Source organism: Carassius auratus, unplaced genomic scaffold (genome assembly GCF_003368295.1).
Source record: "Carassius auratus strain Wakin unplaced genomic scaffold, ASM336829v1 scaf_tig00007301, whole genome shotgun sequence".
NCBI classification, from domain to species: Eukaryota; Metazoa; Chordata; class Actinopteri; order Cypriniformes; family Cyprinidae; genus Carassius; species Carassius auratus.
The window spans coordinates 331,504-357,106 of NW_020523831.1; the positions used below are offsets into that span (position 1 = coordinate 331,504).

Here is a 25,603-nt window from a genome sequence, read left to right on the forward strand (position 1 = left end):
TTGAACAGTTGTGTACTTTACCAGAATTGAAGGTATCATGTCCGATCTTTATTCCAGAACATGGAAGAAATGTTTTAACATGGATAAAACCATTTTTCAGGAAGCCAGAAAAGACCCAAATTGAAGAATGACTTTCCCATAAAAACACCTTGCCAATCAAACCACACTTATCAGATGAGCTGACATTCATGTCCTGCCCTCTTATGACATTTCCCCATCGCTTCTTTTTTCAGGTGGAGCTAATAACAGCTCAGACACCGAGAGTCTCCCTTCCCCACGCTCCTCAGATGACAGCAAGGTCAAAGAAGAAGGCTCAGCATGGCCCAAAACTGCACCCAATGCCACTTCCTCCTCATCCTCAACGGACAAGGACATGGCAGCAATGGAGACGGGGCCGGAAGAAAAGCCAAAAGTAAACAAAGGAGAAGGGGAGCAGGGAGCAGTGAAGCAGGAAGTAAAGACGGAACCGGGCGAGTGTGGTAAGGAGGCAACAGGAGAAGATAAGAAGCCTCCTGCCTTCGAGGTGGAGGAGAGAAAGAAAGAGGTCAAAAAGAAAGAGCATGGAGGAAAGAGCGGAGCTCAAGACAGTGACTCCAGCGCCACATGCAGTGCCGATGAGGTAGAGGAGACGGAAACCTCAGACAAGAACAGGTGAGGGTGTGCATATGTGTGGATGAGAGCGAGGATTGATTGGTTGCTTGGGTGGGGTCTTTTGTGTTTTGCAGTTAAGGAGGCAGGGATTGTTGATTTGTCCTGTAGGACTCTATTTTTTTTCCATGACAGCAAACACTGTATATGTTGGCAAGAGTCAGGGGAAACATTAGCCTGTGAGCTTGCCAAACATGACCGAGCGAGAAGTGTGTGTGTGTCAGTCAGGCTGGCTGTCTTTTGTGTATTTTGCATTTTACATTTCCATAAGACTTCATGAGGAAAGTCTGTATTTGTTTATGTGTGTTGCAATGATGATTGTGTGTGTGTTTATGGTTTTGTGGCATTAATGGGCTGTTTACAGAGACAGTAAATAAGAGCGAATGAGGCTCTGACCATATTAAGCAATAACTCTTCTCTGCTCTTCTCACTCTCAACACAATGTCTGCTAGGCCAAGTTTGTTGAATTTCGCTCATGATGGAGTGATCACTTCTCCAGTTCAGAAACCACTGGACCTCAAACAGCTCAAGCAGAGAGCAGCTGCTATTCCTCCCATAGTAAGCACCTACCCACACCAACATTCATCTTTTTCACTCACTTGTGGTTTGAATTTCATGAGGTTTTCATGTTGACAACTGGTATATCTGGCCAGATTACACAGATTAGCATCTTCTCTCCATGCTGCCATGGTTACAAAGGCTGTTTTTATTCCTATGAGATGCTAGTTTTCCACCTCTGCTCTTAGCTATTCAGACACTAATGATGAGCTATCAGCCAGAACGTTAATAATAATAATTATTATTATTATCATTATTATTATTTTTTTTTTTCAAATATCAGAATTCTTTCAAACATGATATTGAGTTTTATAAGGTGTTATAAAGGTTATAAAGGTAGAGCACAAAAAAACTTAGAAAAATATTGTCTAAATTATCGTTATCAGCAATATACACAGGACTGGGCAAAAGTCTTAGGCTTTTTTTTTTATGCATAGTGTAGTCACGCCAAATGTTGATTTAATTTAGTTAAGTAATAGAAGTTAATTAATAAAATCTATTTAGGGCATTATTTTTGACTGCATCCTCACTTTAAAGCATTTTTTACACAAGTGCCTAAAACTTAGCACAGTACTGTTGCTTTGCAGGTTTCCTGAAGTGTCTTAGAGACATTGCCACAGTTCTTCTGGATTGAGTCTGTCTCAGTTTCTTAATGTTATTCCAGACAGACTGATGATGATGATGAGATCAGTTCTCTGTGTGGAGCACTGGCTGCTGTCAAAAAAAAAAAAAAAAAAAAAAAAATATATATATATATATATATATAAAAAATACTTTTTTTTTTTCTATATTGCACATCCCTTGAAGTATAGTTGTGATGTTGCAAACATATTGGCTTTTAAACATCAGATGACTCTTTAATTAAAATTTTGTTTTTCATGACATTAAACTTCATGGCACTTAGTAGTAATGTGTACATGTCTTGTATAATGCGGTGTAGTGAGCATTTTGTGTCTGTGCTTTTAGATGCCAGAGATGTCGGTAGCAGGACATGATAACCGGCCCGGGTTGCAGGGGAAGCAGCAGGGTATGCCCCACGCTCTTGCATTGTACCAGCAGCAGATTACCATGGCACATGAATCTTCCCAGGAGGCCAAACAGCAACAATCACAGCAAACCAAATCTCAACATAACACAGGAGGCGGAGACTCCAGCAGCCCACGGGTCAGGACTCGCAGCCCTGGTGTCTCTGACAGAGAGAGGGAAGGTAAGCTGCTTTCAGTTTTTTATCCCTTTGTTCATTATCCTTTCATCTATTCCTTCAGTTCATTTTCCTCTCCAGCTCTCTCAACCACCATCGTTTTCCTCGGTTGTGTCTATACCAGTTTATCAAGTTTTGATGTGTGTCTTTGCACATGTGGAGTGAGTGGAAATGTGGGTTGTAAATAGTGAAAAAGGACATTGTATTAAAGCAAGACCTGACCACCTAGACGGACAGCTAGAGAACAAACTTTGTTACTCGACTTGTGCAAATATGAAACTGATGCTGCTTTAGTAACAGACTTATGTGTAACAAAGTGGTGACAGGTTTTACAAGCAAAATTTTCGCACAGTTTCAAATGTTCAAGTTGCTCACACAGATTCTTCCAGGTGACCAACAGAAAGCTGCTTGGTTTGAAAGTGTGAGCAGTGCTTCATACATCGCTACACTATTGACCATTGGAGATTAATCTATTTGCCTGCAAAATTGTGCCAACATTTTGCTTATGTCATCCACCTTAACACAGGAAAAAGTCATATATTGAGTTTATGAAAAATTAAAACCAACTGAAACGATACTGAACTTGAAAAAGTATTTAAAGTATTTAAAAAATGTAACCTTTCTATTGTTTACTCTATGTACACATATTAGGCATCACAATACATTTATGACCATATTGGTTTGAGCTGAAATAAGTGATTCTTATTTTGTGTAATGTCCACCAGACACGATTTAATATTTCCACTGCTCTTTGACACACTTGATTCTGAAAGGTCAGTTGCAGAATTCTGCCAGCAAATATGTTTTGTATAATAACCACTAAAGTGTATAAATGACTTGTTGCCCCTGGCAGTCAATTTCCTACATGGCTGTGCTAGTTTGTGTCTCTCGAACCACTCTGTGGCCTCTTTCCTCATTCAAAGTAAAACACAGGGATTACAGTTTTCCATTGCTACGACTGAATTCCATCAACTGGAAATATTGAGCGGAAAAAAAACATGTAGTGCATTGTTGTTGTTGATCCGCCGGCACACCAAAAATCATCCCCGCCATGGCTGCAGCTTTTCAGTGACAGCATGATGCCACTCGCATCATTCACAGTTGGGTTACTAGCAGAGAGCACCAAGCAGAACTTGAATTTCAGCACGGGATTGTGGTTATTAATAATAATTCTACTCATTGCCGCAGGTTCTACGCTTATAACGCGATGACAGATGACGGAACCTAATTTGCACATGCTTTTGAGTCTTGAGAACTCACTTGGGCACTTTCATTTTCATTTTCAAGGAGGGTGACAGCTTTTAATAGTTATTGGGGGGGTTTGCAAACTTGATATTGATTTAATACAACAGTTCAGTAAACAAGACTATTTCTTCAACGAAAATAGTTTCAAAAATAGTAGCTGAAAACATTTTTTTTTCTTTTTTAATCTCAGTGATTACCCATTCATAAAGACAGCCACTTGCTACATCCCTGAATGAATCAGCCGTTTGAACGAATCAATTGAATGAATGATTCAGTGATAAAATCAGTTACTCACCACCACCTGCTGGTGGATTTAGTTTTATTTTTAGCATATAATGTCAGTTATTTGAATCCTTTAATATTTCTGTATTCAAAATGTTCTTCTGGTGCCACCTGTCCTACAAATAAAGTTTTTATTAATACTAATTTCATATGATCGGTAACTTATTTGTCTTATTCTGCTACATATTTTGTGTTTTTTTTCTTTAACTGCTGAGAACGGTTTCAACCCATATGAATATTTAAAGTTCTATTATTTATTTATTTGGGGATTAGCATAATAAATGGGATAATGTACCATGAGCAGGTCGTTTTTGGAGAAAAATATTTTATTTTGCAATAATTTTAGGCTGACTCTTTATTTTCTGTATATTCTGTATTTCAATACATCCCTTTAATAGTACAGACAAACTGATGTAGAATTTATTTTAATAAAAACTATAACATGAATGTTATTATAAGCTTATTGGTTAAAATTTGTATTTCAATGATTAAACATTTGAATATATGAGAAGACTTTTGAAAGGAAGTGAAATGAACGAGAACGGAAAGGGTGGGGATTAGGAGTGGGGAATGGGACAGGGAAATTTCACTTCATTTAAACAAAGATTGTTATGATGTTATTCAATTTGGGCACTCAGAATGAAGTTAAAGGGAAAGTTAATCCAAAAATGAAAATACCGACATCATTTACTCACCCCTCGAGTTGTTTCCACCCTGTATAATTGTGATTCTTCTGTGGAACACAAAAGAAGATATTTGGAAAAATTTTACAATTTTGTTTCTTTTCTTCCATAATGGAGAGGGACCATCAACTGTTGCCCATATTCTTCAAAATATTTTTTGTGTTCAACAGAAAAAAAAAAAACTAATCCAGGTTTGGATTAACCTGAGAGTGAGTAAATGATGACAGAATTTAAATTTTGGGGTGAAATCTCCTTTTAAGTCACAAAACTGCTCCTTTCGAGTACATGGAGAGAAAGAGAGTCTTGGGTCATGGCCATGTGATGAGCTGCAGTGTGTCTGTCTCTGCAGAGCTGGAGGGGAACGAGAGATGGCTTCAGGCTCTGCTACATGGATTACGTAGGTTTACACACTACATGCATTGCATACTCACTTTTGGAGAGGACTCTAATCAAGCGTGTTGGTTTCTGGGAGTGTGAATGATTCGCAGATGTATTTGCATGCCGCTACGCTCTCAGATTCCAGCTTACAGAGTGCTGATGAGGCTGATGATCTGATAATGTGTGTGAGGAAGAGTCTGAATAACTGCTATCTTTGTGTCTTCACCCTGGAGATCGCTGCTTTTGATGCTGGGGTTATGATGATTTGAGCTTTGACAGTTTCACCTTCGGCAAAGAAGAGTGTCACAGAATGCTATCCAGTAACCTGTTTGACAGTCATCTCTGTATGGTTTTGTCCATGTGTGCAGATAAATCTCGAGCATTCTCTCCTCTTGCGGATGGTAAAAAGATTCCTGGGGCTGATGATGTTCGGGCTTTAGGTCTAGGCCGACCAGTGATGTCACCATACCAGCTCTCGCCCAGAGACATGGCCAAATTCAGCCATGAACAGCTGCTACACTATAATCCTTGTAAGACACTATAGCCCTGTTAATTAAGTCAAAAAATATTATAATATTATTTATTAGGCATGCACTGGTACCGATACTGCTCTCCTGTACGTGTAATCATAAAAATGCTCCGATCCCAAAAGCCGATACCACACAGTGTGTGTAACAGTTCTGAGTCCAGACAAAAAAACAAGGACAACAGAGAGCAAAATGGAGCTATTAGATAGTAAGGATGTCTATGAATTATATGCGTGTAATTAATATAATGTTAAACATCATTCAAAATTCCTGTATAGCTGATAAGCAAAGCAGATTGGATTGAATGTGCGGAGCTTGTCGAGCAAGTATCTTTTTCTCATAGACATCACTAGAAAGTTTGTATTTCAGCTGGATATGTCAAAAGCAATGAGGTAAAAGAATGCTCAAGTTACTAAAGTTACCTAATGGTAAGTAGAGCAAGAGCGCGCACTCCAGTTGCAAGATCTTGATTGCTATTCATACACATGTGCATCAATTGGATTAAAACTAAAATGTAAATATAAAACAAACTATACATTTAAGGGCATTTACTGTAAACAATATTTATTTTAAAGATCAAGCATACCTGACTTTTCAGAAGAAAAAAAAAGTTATATTTCAGAATATGTTCATAACTATTACGTGATTTATGTATAATGAGTGGTTCCCTGTGTCCCTCTAGCTTGCTATTAAATTACAGATGAAATACCATAGAGCAGTGGTTCTCAATTCCAGTCCTCGCGTACCACCGCTCTGCACATTTTGTATGTCTCTCTTATCACTTCAGACATTTGTTCTATTTGACCGTAAGTGACCTGTGAAGTGGACATCACTGGATATCCCGCCATGATTCCAGTTCAAACGGAGTGTATATGTTCCATTCAAAGAGCATTAAAGTGTGAGAGACACAAATTTAAATTGTATTTATTTACAGAGGTCTATTATATCACATTTCTCACTTCTGTAGTAAGTTTCGTCTGTGTGTGAAGGTGTTTCAGACAGTGATGTAGCGCAAATCCGTGAATGAATGTTCCGAAGTGAAGTAAACTTCAATGGATTTCTTGTGCTCAGGAAGTAGGGAGCAATAAACGCTGTGTAGGGACCATAACAATCTGAACACAGTTCATTCATGGAGCTCTCTTCTAACGAGCTGGTCGTCTGAATCAGCGGTGTTACATGAGACAGACATGCAAAATATGCAGAGCGGTGGTACACGAGAACTGGAATTGAGAACCAATGCCATGGAGCAATAAAATATGAAAATATAAGAAAAGCTTTGCACAATACATTTAAACAGGTTAGAAAATAACTATCTGAAATATCTGTTTGCTAAATGAAGCCAGCTTACATGATTTTTTTTTTTTTTTGTACCCAATATATAACAAAAAATACAAATTCTATGAAAATACTGGTATTAGTATAAACATGTACAGGGCAAGTACAAAAAAGTATCAGTATCGTACTCGTTCTGGAAAAATTGTTATCATTGCATCTCTATTATTTATTATTATAAAATACTATATTTGTATGTGTATATAGTGAATATTAAACTAGAAAACTAACAGTTAATTTAAACTCTATTTCACACTTTTACTGTTTTTACTGTATTAAACAGTATCAAATAAATGCAGACTTGGCCAGCATAAAATATTGCTTTAAAAATATTGGTGATAATTTCAAAGTTTCTCCAGTAGTATAAATAATACTATATATTTTTTAATCTCACTCTTTCAGCATTGGCTCCACAGGAGAGAATGGCTGCAGTGCGGCCTCTCCAAATCCCAGAACCCCCTCCTCTCATCTCCTCTGCCAAACCTGGTGGTTCCATCACACAGGTAAGAACACCATTTAATCTCTCACAGTAACAATGTTCTTTGGAAGTCGTATAACTGGGACATATTAATATTATGTATAATACATTCGGAGTGGTTTAATGGTGTAATAATGTGAACCTGCATAATAACACTGGTGAACATGTTGTTTTGTATTGCAGGGTACTCCAGTGCAATTGCACAACCCATCTCATGGCTCTGACCATGGAAAAATCCCAGCCCCAGGATCTCTGGCTCTCTCCTGGATAGACCAGAGGAAAATGGGTGAGTTTGTGTCGTGATTGTGAAATCACACTTCAGATGTCCATTTTCCATTTCCAACATCTCTTTCTGTGTCCTTAGGAGGGTTTCCGGTGGTTAAACAGGAGCAGTTGTCTCCACGCGGGCCCACCACCTCTCAGGCTGAGAATCTCTCCTCACAGGACTGCGCTACGTCACGGGGTGAGTTTGGGAAAAATCATTATCCCTCATCTCAATTCAGTTTTAGTTCAAAGAGAAATGCAGGCTCATATCGTTGAATCAATTGAAAACATGAACTCTATCCCACAGGCCCCATGCCAGCTGTTCAGGGCGGCAGCATCACGAAGGGCATCCCTGGCATGCGTGTGCACCAAGAACCTTCCGTATCATATCGAGGAGGTTCTATCACTCAGGTGTGGTTAACTTCTATTATGCAGCTTGTTTTCTCTGACTAGCATTGAGCTGGTGCATTGACTCTCATCCGTATGGAACACAAAGCATTCACAATCTTGCCATCTGTTGTGTACAAAGGAAATTTGCAGTGAACTTGAACATATTTTTGGTTACAACTGTCAGTGCATTTTCCCGTTCATGTTCTCATTCTTGGAATCCATGAATTACAGTGAGCCAGTCAGCTCATATAAAAGCCCCTTCAACAAGTGAATCCAACAGCAGTTTGTGTCAGCCATATCACATCATATTATGACATAACTGGTAATCAGTTGCCATAGCAACAGGTACACAGTGTCCAATTTTATTCTCTACTTTTATTAATGCATTTACACGCCTACACAGTCTGACGATACCCATCACTCATACATATGCAGTGTGCCAACTGTCCTACTGTGACACACATTACACGCTCAGGCAATTCAGAATGGGTTAGGGCGAGCGATTAATCAGACCGAGGGCATTTCTGTGTTTAATAAGCTCAGTGTTTAGCTGTGTGACATTATTGGCAGATTTATTGAGAGATAAGCAGTCGTTGTTGGTGAGAGTTCACCTGATACAGGTAGAGATATGGTCATATGCAGCTGTGTATGACACATGGTGATTTAACTAGTATATCTGAACCTAAAACATTGTCCAGTTGAAGATCAAACTTTTAAAATTAATTTGTCCTGCTGTGATTTCTTGCAACAATTTGAACAGTTTTCTTCCTTTTTTGTAGCACAAATTCAGTATAATCATATTCTTCATTACTGTAACCTCAAAATATAATTATGAAATACCAGTGACACAAAGTGCTTGATGCTTTGAGTCCACTTTTTCACAACATAAGGGTCAGACCCCAGGAAGACTTACCCTCCTTGATGTACATTGTACAATATGATTCTGTTTTAAGCCTTTCCTATCGTTTCTTTCAGGGCACTCCTGCAGATGTCTTGTATAAGGGCACAATAACCCGTCTGATCACTGAGGACAGCCCCAGCAGAGAGAGAAGCAGAGAAGACACTCCTTCTAAGGGGACCTTAGTCTACGAGGGCGTCAGTGGACACATCCTTTCCTTTGACCGTAAGTGTTCACAAACATGCAAATGCTCAGAACCTAATAAAGGTAGAAATTTTCTCTTACTCTTGTTTGTTTTTGAACACACAGGGGGTCCAAATTCTAAGGAGGAGGCTCGTGGGGACATGGCTGGGCTGAAGAGGACCTATGACATGATGGAAGTTGGCATTCCTCGTGTTCCACCCATCAGAGACTCAATATCTGCAGCTGAAGGTGAGCAAAAGTCACCCTTCTTTATCAGTCATTTACAATGGAGTTTCACTCTTTGTCCTTTTTCCAGTTAATGTTCCTTCACCTGCCGTTTCTCTCTCTTTGGCAGGCTTGATTGGTCGAGCAATGCCTCACGAACGCGATAGTCCTCATCTGCACCACATCCGTGGATCCATATCCCAAGGTCAACATTATCTCAGAAACTCAGCCTCAGCTGATCACATTTAGCTCACACGAGCTCTTACTCTCATTTCCTTTGTCTTACTTCTCTACTTCCTCTTCCAGGAATCCCACGGGATGACTGTCAGCGCCGGGAGGTTAAACAGATGAAAAGAGAGGGTTCCCCATCACCCCGTGGCCCCGGTCATCCCACTGACACTCCTAAATCACGCTCTCACGAGAGTATGGTGAACACCGTCAAAGAGGGAGGACGCTCCATCCACCTGATCCCTCCTGAGGGGGTTGTGATAGGCAAGCCCAAGGAGGGCTCAATCACCCAGGTGACTGGCTTTGGTTCATGTTTCTTAACTTGGTGTGGTAGGATCCATCTGGCAAATAAATTTAAATACAGTAAAATCCTGGAAGTAGTGCACTTTTCATATATAGTTTATTTCATATTTAGGATTTAAAAGAAGTTTTGCCTGAAACTGCTGAAAATTAACAAAATTATGAGTACTAGGGTGCTTTTTTGTACCTCTACAATCTTAACAATAAAGGTGCCTGGCAAAACCAAAAACTCTTCCCACAGGTTCTTAAGAAGAACCACTAATTATAAGGTTCTTTATAACCCCATTTCTACTGGATCAAAATCCTTACATTTGTCATACTGTAAATTTTAGGTAGTTTTTAAATACATTCATAAATATATATATAAAATCCAAATGTAACAAGACTTGATAAGTTTAAAATGTTTATTACATGTACAGTATACATCAGACATAAATATACACACACACAACCTTCTGTTAAAGGTACAGGTTGTAGGACCCGCCGCTAGAGGGCGCCTACCAAAACAGTAACAATCGTATGCTTTTATGGTGCTAAAAAGGAGCGTGGAATTATGGAATTTGTTGTCTTCTACCCAACCGCTGACAGCCATCAATCAGATGATATGAAAACGATAACTACTTGTTCAACAAATATATATACACTTGGGTAAATTCAAATACAATAATTGGCCATACATAGCAAATGCGAGTTCAACGATTTGCGCGAGTAGATTACATACAAAGTCAATGCACAGACGCGATCAGACTATGGATCAGACGCACCCTCGCTCGGGTCTAGAGATGCGATGCCCCACGTTTGGCGTGTATGCCCCATAATACTTATCTTGTTGATCGTTATAATAGCATACATTTTCTGTAAAGATAAGAATCAAAACAACTCACCTGTCGAGTAAAACACAAGCGAGATCGGCATCTCTTTCTAGTTGAAGTTTGTCGCAAAGCTCTCTCCATCTAGAAAATGCAACACTGATATTGATCCTCGCTCTTTCTCTCCTCTTTTCCCAAACTCTTCTTGGGTCATTTGGTTGGCCCATACACTTACGTTTCCGGGAGCTGTTCTTGTTGACAGAACCAACGGCAGACGGTAAACAGTAATTATGTTCCATAAATAAGTAACACAATCCACCATTAAACGTGCAAGAAGAAGTAAATAAGGAACTGCTTGAAGCAAGCTAGTGGTTTGTTGGACGCTAGACACTACTTCCACATTTGTCCACAACACTGTTGTCATGTGGTTTCTACATCGTAAAGGCGGTAACACAGGGTAGCTAACGTCATTGACAGGCGACTGCACTGCCCCGGGTCACTGTTTAGAATGGGAATTTTCTCATGATTTACAAGTAGTTGAAAACATTAGATATATTGTTAGTAATCAACGGGTCAAGATATATGCAAATATCTTACAAATTGTACCTTTAAATTAACTTAATATTAACTAAATGTGTAATATGTGTCTTCTGTAGGGCACCCCTATGAAACAAGAGCCTGTTGGTTCATCTAAGCGCCATGATGTGCGGTCCATCATCGCCAGCTCTCCTCGGCCTTACTCTGGAATGTCCTCTAATCTAGAGCTTAGGCCCGAGCACAGAGGGTCCGACAGGGCCCGCTATGAGGAGGTAGGGAGCAAATCCCGACCCAGCGCTGTGGTCAGCACCCCCAGCTCTCTGTCCCGTACCTCTCCATTGACACTCATTGGAGAGCAGAGCAGCAGACCCCACCACAGTCCAGTGGGCTATGAAGATCACAAAAGATCCGGCTACCCTCCACCCTCACACAGAGCCTCTCCACTGTCCGGGAGAGAAACCTCACAGCGTACACATGAAGGTATCATGTTCTACCAATCACTGGAATTCAGTAGCTGGGGTGAGCTGTATGATATTTAAATATTGTTCCACTGTGTGTGACCTAGGCACTAGTAAGGCCCAGCAGCAGGAGAGAAAATCCACTCCCACCCCTCGAGAGATGAGCTCCACTAAGTCTCCAATGGCAGTTGGTGAGCACACTGCATCTTTGGCTTACGAGAGGATCCTGCAGGGGCTGGGAGCTGAGATGTTTCGCCAGATACCTCTACAATTTGACCCTGCAACTCTTCCCAGGGGAATCCCCATTGACCCAGGTATTTGCAGTTTAGCAGCACAATATTAGGGTGCAAATTTCAGGGGAATATCAGGGAGCGTGTGATTTCCAGACGATCAAGAATTTATTAAATCTTTTTTATAAAAAGATTTTTACATTTAATTTATAAGGTTTAATTAAAAATGTTAGAAAAATTTATATTTCAAATAAATGCTGTTCTTTTCAAATGTTTTATTTAAAAAATTATTAATAAATTAGCAGTACAGCAGTTTTCAACATTGATAAAACATTTCTCTAGCAAATCAGCATACTAAAATGATTTCTGAAGGATCATGTGACACTGAAGACTGAAGTATCGATACTGAAAATTCAGCTTTGCCATCACAGGAATAAATTAAATTTTAAAATATAGACCGAAAGAAAACAGTTGTAATTGTATTACAAATTGTAATAGTATTTACTAATATTACAGATTTCCAATAATAGTAATTAAATACATTTATAAATAATTGTAAATGTAAATACATTAATATAAGTAAATTTTGCTTTGGTGAACAAAATAGACTTTAACAAACCAGTCCCAGACTTATAAGAGGGCATGCATTTGAAAATAAATGTATTATATCATGAATTATGTAATGCATTTCTTGCTTTGACTTTGTTTCTTGTCTCCACAACAGCGTATTACTTGCCTCGTCACCTGGCCCCTGCCCCTGGCTACCCTCACCACTACCCACCCTACCTGATCAGAAGTTTCCCTGAAACAGCAGCACTGGAGAACAGACAAACACTCTTCAACGACTACATTACCTCCCAGCAGATGCACCAGTGGCCAGCCACTGCTGCTGCCATGGCTGCCCAGAGGCCTGACCTGCTCAGAGGCCTAACGCCTCGAGAGCAGTCCCTTAACTTAGCCTACTCACCCACACCCAGAGGTGAGGGCTCCTTAAAGGGGCTTTTTATCCTTCACATTGTTTTAGTCTTCTAAAGAAATAGAGCAAAGTTTAAGTCATTATTCATTGACAGTTGCGTGAGAGTTAGTGAACAATGGTATATTGCATTTTTTTTTTTTTTTTTTTTTGAGAATTATTCCAAATGACTTGGTGGAAGCTGTCATGTTGCTTAATACAAAAATATGCAATGTTACCTAAATGTGGGCAGTCATATTAAAAATTACATGTTATATACTTATGATCAACAGAGGCACATTCATTTTTACTGTCCATTTGCAGGAACATCTGCATCTCCCATGGATCGTATCACGTACATCCACAGCGGAGCCTACAGCACCTCTCCCATCTCACCAGGTACAGAGTACCTCACAACACACTCACTCAAACACACAACTTGATGATTTAAAACTCATTTTTTGTATAAGCGCCATTCACTTCACTTTAAAACTCTATCTCTTAACAGTGGGAGCCTCTCACATGAGTAAGATCCAAGGCAGTTCGACATCCTCAGAGAGAGAAAGAGAACGGGAGAGGGAGAGAGAAAGAGAGCGGGATCGTGAGAGAGACCGAGAGCGAGAGAGGGACAGGGAACGTGACCGAGAGAGAGAGCGTGAGAAAGATCGGGACCGAGAAAGAGACAAGTCCCTTGGTCATGGTAACGTGGAACATGCCCCTATATGGAGACCAGGTGAGCGCCCTCACTGCCTTTTATGGAATTAAATGTGCTTAATTTAACTTATTTTAATTAACTTTTAACTGTTTTACAGCTGTGTTATTTTATTACCCTTCATATATCACTCTTATATGTAAAGTAATTTTTTTAAATGTTTTTTTACTTATATTTTCAGGTTTGATTTTAAATTTGTTTTTTGTTTTTTGGTCATTCTAGTAGTTAAAGTAGGTTTAGAAAAGAATCACCCCCCACCTTTAAATAATCACTTTTCCTTGCTTTGCAGCCTGAAATGAAGACGGACAGTTTTTGTTTTATCCAGCTGTATTTACTTATATAACAGCCAAGTGAAAGATATAATGCCAACATGTTAGAAAAAAAAACAAAACAGTATTACTTAGTTGGAAAAAGGATCAATCCCGTGTGTGTCAGTTTTTTTGTTGAACTACATTTTTCTTTAATTACAGTCTTTAGTCTGTTAGGATATGTCTCTACTAACTTTGCACATGTAGACTTTGCAATATTTGCCCGCTCTTCTTTGCAGAACTGCTCAAGTTCAGTTAAATTTGATGGTGACCATTTGTGGTCTAGTCCATTTGATCTGACTAGGCCATGCAATAGGTTTAGTCACGTTCATACACTTTTTAGTCAAGATGATTTCAGTTGAAATTCAAATGGCTTTGTGTGCTATTGAGAAGGTGAATAGCTGCACCTGATTTGGTTTGCAATTATTTTTTAGGAGGGGGCTGATCCTTTTTCCAACTCATTTTTTTCTCACATGTTGCTTTTACCATAGTTTCCGAACTATAAGTCACACTTTTTTTCATAGTTTTAACTATAGTCAGGTGCGACTTATTTATCAGAATTAATTTGACATGAACCGAGAGAAGTTAACCAAGAGAAAACATGCAACAAACAAACCAAGTATATTTGTATACTTGGATGTTATAAGTTACACTGAGTAAATAAAGCTGGATAAATCAAAAACTTCATTTCAGGCTGCAAAGCAACTAAATGTTATTATTTTAAAGGATGGGCGATTCTTTTCTATACCCACTGTATGTACTTTTATCATTTTTAGTAGTATTTGAGTTTGAATTGATTTAATACACTCATTTACAGATGTAGTTATAATTTAATAAATATTGAATTGTTCTATGTCAGTTTACTTTAGCAAACAGCAATATGCAGATCAGCGTTGCTAAATGTCTAAACATTGTGTCCAAACAGGAGCACCTGAACAGATGGGTGGCAGCAGCAGTTCTCGTCCCCCATCTCATCCATACAGTCACCAGTCATCTCCGCACTCCCCCCGTCCCCAGGACTGCCTGCAGCAGAGACCCAGTGTTTTACACAACACCAACTCAAAGAGCCTGCCTAGTTCTGAGCACAATAGTCCCTCTGTGCTACGGTGAGTCTTCACTGCTCAATCTGCTGTCTGAGCAGTCCATTGAGGTAAACAAGTTAAAGTTGAGTCTAATTTGTTTACCTTTCTTCAGGCAACCAGGCTCTGCTCGCTACCAGGGCTTCAGTGGGCACCTTCGGTCTGGTCTAGCCAATGAGGGTTACCAATCTGGTACAGACTCAAATGCTAAAGACTTAAGCAGAGATGGCATCAAGAGTCATGGGCGTGGAGGTATGCCCAAACATCAGGACCTTTCATCCTCTTCCAAGCCTGACCCCAAGCTGGCCAGCCCCGGTGCCAGTGTTTCATACCCATCTACTTACAGCCAGGCCTCTGGTGCCCACCTTGGTCTGCCCACAAGTCGAGGGCACCCCTTCTTGGCTTCTGAAAGCAACAGCAGCAGCAGTTCCATCCCGTCCCGTGGTGGGGATGGCATCAGCAGCGCGTCAAGTAGGGAAAAGACTCAAAACAAAGTGATGTCCATACAGGAACACGAACTTCGAGCACTCGGTAAGACCACCATGACAGCGGCCAACTTCATAAACGCGATAATCATGCATCAAATTTCTTGTGATGCGGCGATGCCAGAGACTGGTGCGCTCGCGACCAACAGCTCCTGTGATGGTAAGATGCTCTGGGACCTGTGGGCTGTTAACGTCACCTCCCCTACCCTCCCCGTCCTTCCTGTTCTCTACCAATCCACCAACACCTTTCCCATCCCTCCACCCTTCATCCTACCCCTCCTGCGTCCCTGCCCCTCCCCGCCCCCTTACGTCTGTGGCCTAGTGCACGCTCGTGGTGGTTGGCATTGATCAGAATCAACCCAGTTTCCATATTATTTCGGGGTTTTTTTTCTTTCCAATATGCTTCTATCTATTGCTTTTTAGCTTTTTTGGCATCTGAAGCATTGCTTAAAGAGCACCAAAGGTTTACCTCCCCTTCTGCATCACCTAAAGGCCCGGGTATACTTCACTTTATTTGTTTCATTTTGTCCCGTGCACAGCAGTGGATGAGCGTGGACAGATAAGCTCACGAAACATGCGTAGTACCACCTACTTGACTAGCGCTGTCTCAACATGCACTTCACACCTGAGCTGTTGTACGCATACCCCGTCCGCAAGCCCTCCTGATGACAAATGAAAATGACGTAATGTGGACGGTACGCGGATGGCCGAAGTATACTTTGGCCTTAAAGGGTTAGTTCACCCAAATATTAAAATTATGTCATTAATGACTCACCCTCATGTCGTTCCAAACCCGTAAGACCTCCATTTATCTTCAGAACACAGTTTAAGATATTTTAGATTTAGTCCGAGAGATTTCTGTCCCTCCATTGAAAATGTATGTCCAGATAGGTAATAAAAACATCATCAAAGTAGTCCATGTGACATCAGAGGATCAGTTTTTGAAGCATCGAAAATACATTTTGGTCCAAAAATAGCAAAAACTATGTCTGTCTTCAGCATTGTCTTCTCTTCTGGGTCTGTTGTCAATGCGTTCACAACACTGCAGTTTAGTGATATCCGGTTCGGGAATGAATCATTCGATGTAACCGGATCTTTTTGAACCAGTTCACCAAATCGAACTGAATCATTTAAAACGGTTCGCATCTCCAATGCGCATTAATCCACAAATGACTGAAGCTATTAACTTTTTATTACGTGGCTGACACTCCCTCTGAGTTCAAATAAACCAATATCCCGGAGTAATTAATTTACTCAAACAGTACACTGACTGCTGTGAAGAGAGAAATGAACACCGAGCCAAGCCAGATAATGACTCGTTCATGAGTCAAGAACCGGTTGCATCGGTTTTCGGATCACCAGTAGTAATGGGAAGTACAGTTCTTTTCCGCGAACCGGTTCTTTTGGACAATTTGATTCAATAAACCGGTTGAAAATGGTTCACCAGTTCTTTTGTGCTCGACATAATGATGTCATTGACAACGATTGCCCTTCATTCAAGCTTTCGGTTTTCCTGCGCTCATAACATTAGCACAGAATCAGTTCAGAAAGAATCATCAAAAGAATCAGTTTGGAGAAGCGAACAGCTTCAAATGATTCAGTTCGATTTGGTGAACTGGTTCAAGAAGATCCGGTTACAACGAGTGATTCATTCGCGAACCAGATATCACTAAACTGTAGTGTTGTGACCAGCTGACAACAGACCCGGAAGAGAAGACAATGCTGAATAAAGTCGTAGTTTTTGCTATTTTTGGACCAAAATTTATTTTTGATGCTTCAAAAATTTCTAATTGACCCTCTGATGTCACATGGACTACTTTGAAGATGTTTTTATTACCTTTCTGGACATGGACAGTGTACCGTACACGCCGTTTAAATGGAGGGGCTAAGAACTCTCTGACTAAATCTAAAATATCTGAAACTGTGTTCCGAAGATAAACAGAGGTCTCACGGGTTTGGAACGACATGAGGGTGAGTCATTAATGACAGAATTTTAATATTTGGGTGAACTAACCCTTTAAACCCATCTAATCATTTGCCAAATCCAAATTTTTAGGGGAGATTCTGCACCTTTCAATCCAAACTTCCACACATGAATTTATTGCAGCTCATTAAATGATTTGAGCTTCTGATCTGTAACGGCCACAGGCGTATATCATAGTGAACTGGTAATTCACTGTACGCCCTAATGGTCCAGAATGACGTGTCTGGAGACAAGCTTCTCTAGACCAAAGAGAGATCCTGAGGTGAACTTTAAGAGCTCAGTCATCCCAGAGTCATGAGGTTGCTCATTGTTTCATAATGTTTTAACGTCTTGCCTCGTGTTCCCCCTTTATATTCTTCTACTTCTTTTTTTTAATTTGGGGAACATTCCATAGCTCTTCTTTTTTTGCTTCCCGTTTCATTTCCTTTTTGGGAGGGAGGGCACTCTGACACTTTGACAGTTTAATAGCTGCATGAGGCAAACAAATTATACAAGTTATAGAGTCAAGATGGATCTAGAGCTGAATGATTTTCAAGGTGTTTGGCTCTTAATAATTGTTGAATATCTGGATTCTTCCGCCATATTATTGAATCTAAAGCTAAAATACTGGAATCAGTGTTGCTTTTAGTACACTACTGTTCTTTTGTGGTGAGTGAGATTGAGAAGTGAGAAGTCCTTTATAATGTTACCAAAGTTTTCTGTTTCAAATAAATTCAGTTCTTCTGAACTGTCTAAACATCAAAGAAGAATTTTAAAAAGACAGTTTCCTTGAAATATTAATCAGCACAACTGTTTTCAACAGTGATAATAATAGTTTCCTGAGCACCAAATCAGCATATTATAATGATTTCTGAAGTATCATGTGACACTGAAGACAAAAGCTTTGTCATTACAGGATTAAATTCCATTTATAAAAATGGTAACATTTTACAATATGTTCTCAGTTAGTTTAATGCATTAGTTTACATGAACTAACTGTGAACAGTATATATTTATAGCATTTATTACATTTTCTCATTTATTAAAAATATAATTGTTCATTGTTTGTTTATGTTAATATACAACTTTTGATTTTAAAATTGTTAGCAAATGTAGAAATGTATAACATTAATAAATGCTGTAGAAGGGTAGTTCAAGTTAACACAACTTTAAGAAATTATACCTAATTTTAAAATGTTACCAAAAATATTTAAATTGTTATAATATTCCATAATGTAACAATTTTACTGTATTTTTCATGATAATAAATGCAGCGACAGTGACCATAAGAGACTACTTTCAAAAAATATTGAAAAATTATTACTGAGCCCAAACATTTAAAAGGTAGTGTACAGTATATTGTTATATGACCACATTTATGAGGGCAGCTTCATCAAAAATACTAAAACAGTTGCCAAGTGTCTAAAACCATTGTGGGATCAGAATCAATAATTCCTTATGACTCACATCTCTACATTTAACCAATGTTGTTCTTGGATGTGCTTAGTCTATTAAGATTTTTCAATCCATTTGAATTGAATCCATGATTTATCAATGTAAATATTATTGGTATTGTTTATATTATTTTTTTGTTTAATGTGTAGCTTAAACCATTTATATGTGAGAGGCTTTCTCACAACTGCCAAAAGAATGAATACAATCATTAAGTGGAATTGTAATCATACAGTAGCCCTTAATCAGATGTTACCACATCTGTCACTCCGTATATATGTTATTCTGTTGTAAAGATAAGAATGGGTCGTGTGAAAACAGTGGGAATATCCAAATGTACAGCTGCAGAAAAAGGAAAATATCTTTGACCTGGTAATAAAGCAGACCATATCCACCTCTCCTATCTTCACAGCTCATTTTAAACACGCATTTTGCTTCTGTTGTATTGTGTTTTTTTCCCAAAGCATTTCTGCTAATCGGCACAGTGCTTACCCTCCGTACACTCAGATGCCTGCATAATGTTGGCTTGATATTGAACACACGTGTGAGCAAGTCATTCAGTACTGTAATCCCAGAGAGTATATGTGACCGCAGAGCTTACACACCCGTCTCTGCTCTTACCCTCAGAGTAATCCAGAGCCTTCTGCTACACCATACTCAACCACACTTTCATGTCTTCTCTTCCTGTCTGTGTGCTTCTCTGTCCTCTCTGCAGCTCACCAAAAGGCACTTGAACAGCTGTACGGGTCTGAGGATAGACTTTCTCCAGGCCAGCAGCCGCCGTCTACCGTCAAAGGCTCTCAGAGAGTGGTCACCCTCGCCCAGCACATCAGTGTAAGTGCCAAATTTTTTTTACAAAAATATCCCTGCATAATAAAACAATCAAAAAAAAAAATTCCAGTTGGCAGGTATTGCCCTTTTATGGAAAGTTTAGTTCAAACCCTGGTCATAACCATCTGTTTTAAAGTTTATGCAGTATCACAAAAGAAATAGTGTTGCTGTTTTGAATATAAATATGTGACCCTGTATCACAAAACCAGTATTAAGTCTTGGGGGTATATTTGTAGCAATAGCCAAAAATACATTGTATTGGTCAAAACTATTGATTTTTCTTTTATGCCAAAAATCATTCGAATATTAAGTAAAGATCAAGTTTCATGAAGATATTTTGTAAATTTCCTACAGTAAATACATTAAAATGTATTTTGTGGTTAGTATATGCATTACTAAAACCTTCATTTGGACAACTTAAAAGGCGATTATCTCAGTATTTAGATTTTTTTGCACCCTCAGATTACAGATTTTAAAATAATTGTCCTATCCTTACAAAACCATACATCAATGGAAAGCTTATTTATTCAGCTTTCAGATTGTATAAATCTCAATTTCAAAAAGTTTACCCTTATGACACATACTTGTCACCTGCTTGCACATCACCAAATGGATGTCTTCTCTTTACAGGAGGTGATCACTAAAGACTACACACGACAGTCGCAGCAAGGCCAGATAGGTGGTCAATCATCTCTACAGCCTGTGTTTGGGTATCACAACTCACCTGTGCTGGATCTCACCCGTCCTCCCAGCGCCCCCCAAGCCCAGACCCCAACAGACCCCAACGCCCGCTACACCCCAGAAGGCACTGCTGCTGAGAGGGAGAGAGGGAGAGACAGGTCTCCTCCTCAGAATAAGGCCTCTCCAGTGAGTCTGGGCGCCGATGGAATTGAACCTGTTTCACCACCAGGGGCCATTTCAGAGCCGGAGATGCCAGGAGCCGCCTACCCTAATGAACAAGCAGAGCAGGGGTATATAACTCACAAGCAACTGCACTCATATAATAGTGATGGGAGTCTGAATCATTGGAGTGAATCGGCTTTTTTGAACAGTTTAATAATACATTTTTCAAAACAATTCAGGGGTCTATCCAGTGGACCCTTTTCACATTTCCCTTGGTTCACAGAGCTGGAAGTCATCATAAACTTCTATAGTGGTGGAAAGAAAATTACAACAAATATAATTTTAGATTTTCAATTTGTTAATGTTAATAACTGTTTAAGCACGTCATCACAGTCTGTGAAAAGGCTCCATTCTTGAACAAATCAGTAAAACTATATATGACTCAATAGAATGATTCATTCATGAACTTGACAACACTAGAGCATCCTGCATTTTCATTTCTCGTTCTCCGCTCTTGTTTCTCAGTATGGGATCTCGTTCTCCGGCCAGTAGCTCTCAACCCCCAGCCTTCTTCAGTAAACTGACTGAGAGCAACTCCGCCATTGTCAAGAGCAAGAAGGAAATGATTAAAAAGATGGTGGTCGGCACAGAGGCTGAATTTAGTGAGTTAATGGGACTGAATCTGTTGTACTACAATATATGTTATTGTTGCTAGCTAAAGGGCTCAAGCTTATCTCTTCCGGTCTCTGTTTTAGACCAGGGCCAACCTGGGACAGAAATCTTTAATATGCCTGCCTCTACAAATGCAGGTGAGCATCTCCTCCAGTTGTGGTCTGTTCCCTACAATAGCGGTTCAAGGAAAGCTTGCTAAATAACACTTCACACACTGCTGTTTCTTTAACACAACCACTGTAACATCTCTTTTAGCACCCGTGAGCGTGCGCAGTCACCCAGCACCAGAGGCCGGTGGTAATACTATAGGTTTGGAGGCCATCATCAGGAAAGCCCTCATGGGCAATTATAATGAACAGCCGGACGATCGCTCACCGTCCAACTCTGTTGGACCGTCAGCTTCAGCGGATGGGCGTTCTGAAGACCCCTACTCCCTGCCAGGTGCGCCAAATAAACCCTTGATAATTCAGCTACCTTGTCAGGTTTCAGGTGTCAGGTTTTGGAGCCATTTCTTTGACCAGATGTCCTCACAGAGATAGTCAATTATTATTAGCAGCATGGGATATATTGTTACATAATGTGCCTGTATTTAGTGCACTTGTGTTATTTATAAAGGGCATTTAACACAAGCTGTATGATTTGGCATTTGCCTTATTTGACTAGTTTTTACAAAGAAACGGGTGAATTTCTGCCAAAATATTAAGTTCCTTTCAAGTCTAGAATAAAAAAAACATGGTTTCTGCTGTCTATTAGTTGCATATGCATAGTTTTCCCCTGTTGTCTATGATCCTATCAGAACAGAATTGCAAACCATTTTTGATGGTTGACATTGATTTTGGAAAAACATACAGGCATCTTAATATTTGTTTGTCTGAATATCTCTGTGTCCTGTGTTTGGATTCAGTCAAATCCAAAGGAGGGCGCTCTAACGGTCGCAAGACTAAGTCTCCTGGTCTGTCCGGAGGAGAGAGACCTTCATCTGTGTCCTCTGTCCACTCTGAGGGAGACTGTAACCGTCACACCCCACTCACCAACAGAGTGTGGGAGGACAGACCCTCATCCACAGGTATACACACACACAAAATCACAGTATGGGGGAGATCTCTAACTAAAATAAAGAAACAATAAAAAATCAAATCAGATGATACTGTGCATTTTATTGATATATTTTCTGATCTTTATTTCTGGTTCTTCCTCTCAGGCCCCACTCCATTCCCCTGCAATCCCCTGACCATGCAGATGCGTCTCCCCAGCGGGATGATGTCGGGACCCTCACCTTCCCCTACACAGCAGGGCGCGTCTGCACCCCCACAGGGCCAGACTCAACCCCGCACCTGGGAGGAAGAACCCAAACCTCTGCTGTGCTCTCAATACGAGACCCTGTCAGACAGCGAGTGAACACACACCTCACGCCACGTACACTAGGACTGAACGTTTGCTGCTTATGAACAAAGACTTGTTACTGTAAACAGGGATGTTCGTGAACACGCACGTACTCATGTCCATGCTGACACACACTTACGGGAACACCTCAAGTGCACACACTCAACGCCATTAGTGGAAGTGCATTAAATGGCTACAGACGCGTGTGGTGTCAGTGTGCTTGTGAATGCACACACATGTGCATCACTCCAGGACTACTTGTAGGATGAATCACTTTTTAGGTTTTTTTTTATATGAATATATATATATATATATATATATATATATATATATATATATATATATATATATATATATATATATATATATATATATATATATATACTTCTATTTGTGTCGTCTTGCAAGCCTTATCAGAGTTGACTCATGGACTCATCTGTTTTGTTGACGTGTTTTGGAGCATTCCTCATTAGACTGCTCAGGACACACCTTTATACTGTAATACAACTGCAAATTGGTTGTTTTGTGTGTGTGGTGTAATGCTAAGGCTGAATGAATCCTCTGCAGAAATTAGCACTCACCCACCCACACACACACACACACACACACGTGCGTACGCCCTCTGTGTTCTCATGTGCATCTGCAGTCCTTCATGATGCTTCACGTGTTGCCAAGATGACCCTGTTGTTTTTTTACGGATCTGATGCTGTTGGGCCTTCCGGGTATGCGTGTGATGAGACAAGATCCCTGCACTAAACTCTCCTGGTTTTGAAGCAGATTTCATTTCATCCTGTAACATTCTGTCCTGACCGTGCTACTTCCGAGAGTTTACATGGGCGGCCAAACCATTGGTTTACAGGGTACACATAATGTTCATTAGTTGAAATTAAACCTTCATTTTTTTATTTTTTTTTACGTGAGTTTTGACACTCAGAAGCGGCACTAGCTGACCAATAATACATTGTCTTTTCAGTCATCTCTGTGATAGTTAATGGGAGATATTTTTAGTTTTGAACTTTTTTATTTTTATGTACATGAACCTTGTTTGCATGTTTAGTTTTTTTTTGTAATGAGTTAAGCACTTAGTCGTCAAATAGTTCCTGTCTGCGTCCTTCAATAGATGCCGGCCTGATTGCAACTTTTTACACAGCGTTTATTTTTGTTTACTTTCTTATACAGTATTTTGTTGATTTGTTTCGTCAACTACCTAGTCAAGTGTTCCACTCTCTAGCGACAATCAGTGGCAGAGAGTTGAGCGAGTGGACACGTCTTTAGGGGAAGCTGCTTTATCAGGTCTGAACGTCCCAGCAGACCTGATGTTTTTCATGTCATCTGTTTGTTGAAGAGTTGAAGCCATGCTGTCAGGCCAGTCCTTTGACATCACACTCACTGAGAGCTGCTTTACTTTTGCTCTCTGTGCTTGAAAGAATGGTTCGGGATGTTTTCTTTTTCTGTGGGCTCATTTAAGGAGATGATATATCCTGCATAATGAAATAAAGAGGTGAGCAGATGCCACACCTCATATAACCTGTAGTCCTTCACTCTGTACAGTTTTAAAGATCATTTTAGTGTTAAGTGCCATGTATTTGACATATACATTTCTGAAGTTAAAACTACCAAGTGACTACGCACAATGTGTTTTTTTTTTTTTCTCTCTCCTTGCTATGTCAGGGTTGTACAATTTGTCACGCAGGCACAATTTAAAACCGTGAAAAGAACATTTACGATTTCAATCTCCTCTCCAAAATGCCTCTTTTTCGGACCACCTCGGCGGTGTGGTTACTAATTTTTTTGCATGCATATTAGGTATAATGAAACATTTTAATCCGTATTGTTTGAGTTTTATTGGTCACATGGTTTTACTATGAAAGGCATCTTTAACCATTCAGACTGCAATACTCAATGTCATCTCCAGACTTTGGAGAAAAACTTTTGGAAGCTAATTTAAGGATGAAACTTAAAGTTCAGCAGTGGGTTTTATCCGGTTTGGGAGCTATTGTTGTTGCTTTGGTGATCGAGGACAGATTTAGTGCACTACCTAGTGTGGTTTTGTAAAATGGGGCTTTATCTTCAGTCTCTTCAATTCCAAATACACTCTCATCAAGATCCCTGAATGGGGTGTGTGAACAGTAGCTACATAATATATTTTTTTTTACCATAACTTCTACACAAACATCCCAGGATGCTCTGCTCTGATTTTGAGATTCATTCTCTGACATATCACTCCAGACAGTATTGTATTTAGTGGACAAGTCACTCTAAAGTTCAGTGTTTTCTTGTGTAACGAGCCCTCTTTCCTCTTTATTGACTGTTTGTTTGACCTTTTTATTGAGGACAGTATTGCACTTTCCTTAGATGAGGAGGCATTCTCATTTTTAACTGATAAACATAAATGAAGCTTAGAGATTCGAAGAAATGAAGAGGAGAGAGGTGGGAAAACAGTGCTAATAGTGGCCCCTCTTAAGATTGGAAAGGCTAACTGGGTATTTGGGTGGCATCTGTTTTTGTACAACCATTTTGTGCACCGTGCATTCTGTTTTTTGTTTTGCATTAAGACCCACTGTATTATAGCGAGGAGTGTAAATAGACCTAAAAGGATGTACATATTTATGTGATTTTCTGCAAGATTGATCTTCACACTGTTGTATTTCAACATGGCCACCAGCAAGCTTTGTGGATAGCAGTGTAAAAATTAAATGGAAAAAAACAGACACTGCCTTAATGTTTAAATAAAAAGCTTATTGCCATTGACTTGTTTGTGTTTTTTATTATTATTACCATTATAATTGTGACACTGTTGTGATTTACATTGATTGTTCTGTTGTTGGTAGTGTTCATTTATTTGTCATTTTATGTTAGTATTCCACATATCTGGCGGCTCAGCTCATAAGACCTGTACTAATGAGTTTATAAACTCAATCAGATGTGTGAAGAGGTCCAAAATGTGCGGTTCAGGGGTAAGGGGTATCCGAAATCATCTCCACACCCAAATTCTAGTGCTTGCATGGTTTGGGTAAAAAAATAAACAAAACATGTAATTTAAATTTATATATATATATATATATATAT

The 25,603-nt window shown here is 39.6% G+C and overlaps 1 protein-coding gene across 4 annotated transcripts in view; it reads left to right on the plus strand.

Annotated features, from left to right (window-relative positions):
- The window catches only part of LOC113071421 (nuclear receptor corepressor 2-like), a 107,148-nt gene extending 81,863 nt beyond the window's left edge, over positions 1-25,285 (plus strand). For 2 of the 4 annotated variants that reach the window (XM_026244762.1, XM_026244763.1), the window contains exons 20-45: positions 234-651; positions 1,101-1,206; positions 2,173-2,413; positions 4,967-5,014; positions 5,364-5,525; positions 7,257-7,357; positions 7,516-7,618; positions 7,697-7,795; positions 7,904-8,007; positions 8,962-9,316; positions 9,423-9,497; positions 9,599-9,813; positions 11,286-11,646; positions 11,732-11,938; positions 12,579-12,833; positions 13,131-13,205; positions 13,315-13,539; positions 14,752-14,932; positions 15,021-15,436; positions 19,521-19,639; positions 20,267-20,607; positions 21,005-21,141; positions 21,235-21,288; positions 21,407-21,592; positions 22,056-22,217; positions 22,353-25,285. In XM_026244762.1, coding sequence (XP_026100547.1) covers positions 234-651; positions 1,101-1,206; positions 2,173-2,413; positions 4,967-5,014; positions 5,364-5,525; positions 7,257-7,357; positions 7,516-7,618; positions 7,697-7,795; positions 7,904-8,007; positions 8,962-9,316; positions 9,423-9,497; positions 9,599-9,813; positions 11,286-11,646; positions 11,732-11,938; positions 12,579-12,833; positions 13,131-13,205; positions 13,315-13,539; positions 14,752-14,932; positions 15,021-15,436; positions 19,521-19,639; positions 20,267-20,607; positions 21,005-21,141; positions 21,235-21,288; positions 21,407-21,592; positions 22,056-22,217; positions 22,353-22,549 — 4,943 coding nt within the window. In that variant the 3' untranslated portion in view covers positions 22,550-25,285. The remainder of the gene's footprint in view (positions 1-233; positions 652-1,100; positions 1,207-2,172; positions 2,414-4,966; positions 5,015-5,363; positions 5,526-7,256; positions 7,358-7,515; positions 7,619-7,696; positions 7,796-7,903; positions 8,008-8,961; positions 9,317-9,422; positions 9,498-9,598; positions 9,814-11,285; positions 11,647-11,731; positions 11,939-12,578; positions 12,834-13,130; positions 13,206-13,314; positions 13,540-14,751; positions 14,933-15,020; positions 15,437-19,520; positions 19,640-20,266; positions 20,608-21,004; positions 21,142-21,234; positions 21,289-21,406; positions 21,593-22,055; positions 22,218-22,352) is intronic. The other 2 variants (XM_026244765.1, XM_026244764.1) reach the window with 2 other exon arrangements.
- The last annotated feature ends 318 nt before the right edge of the window (positions 25,286-25,603 follow it).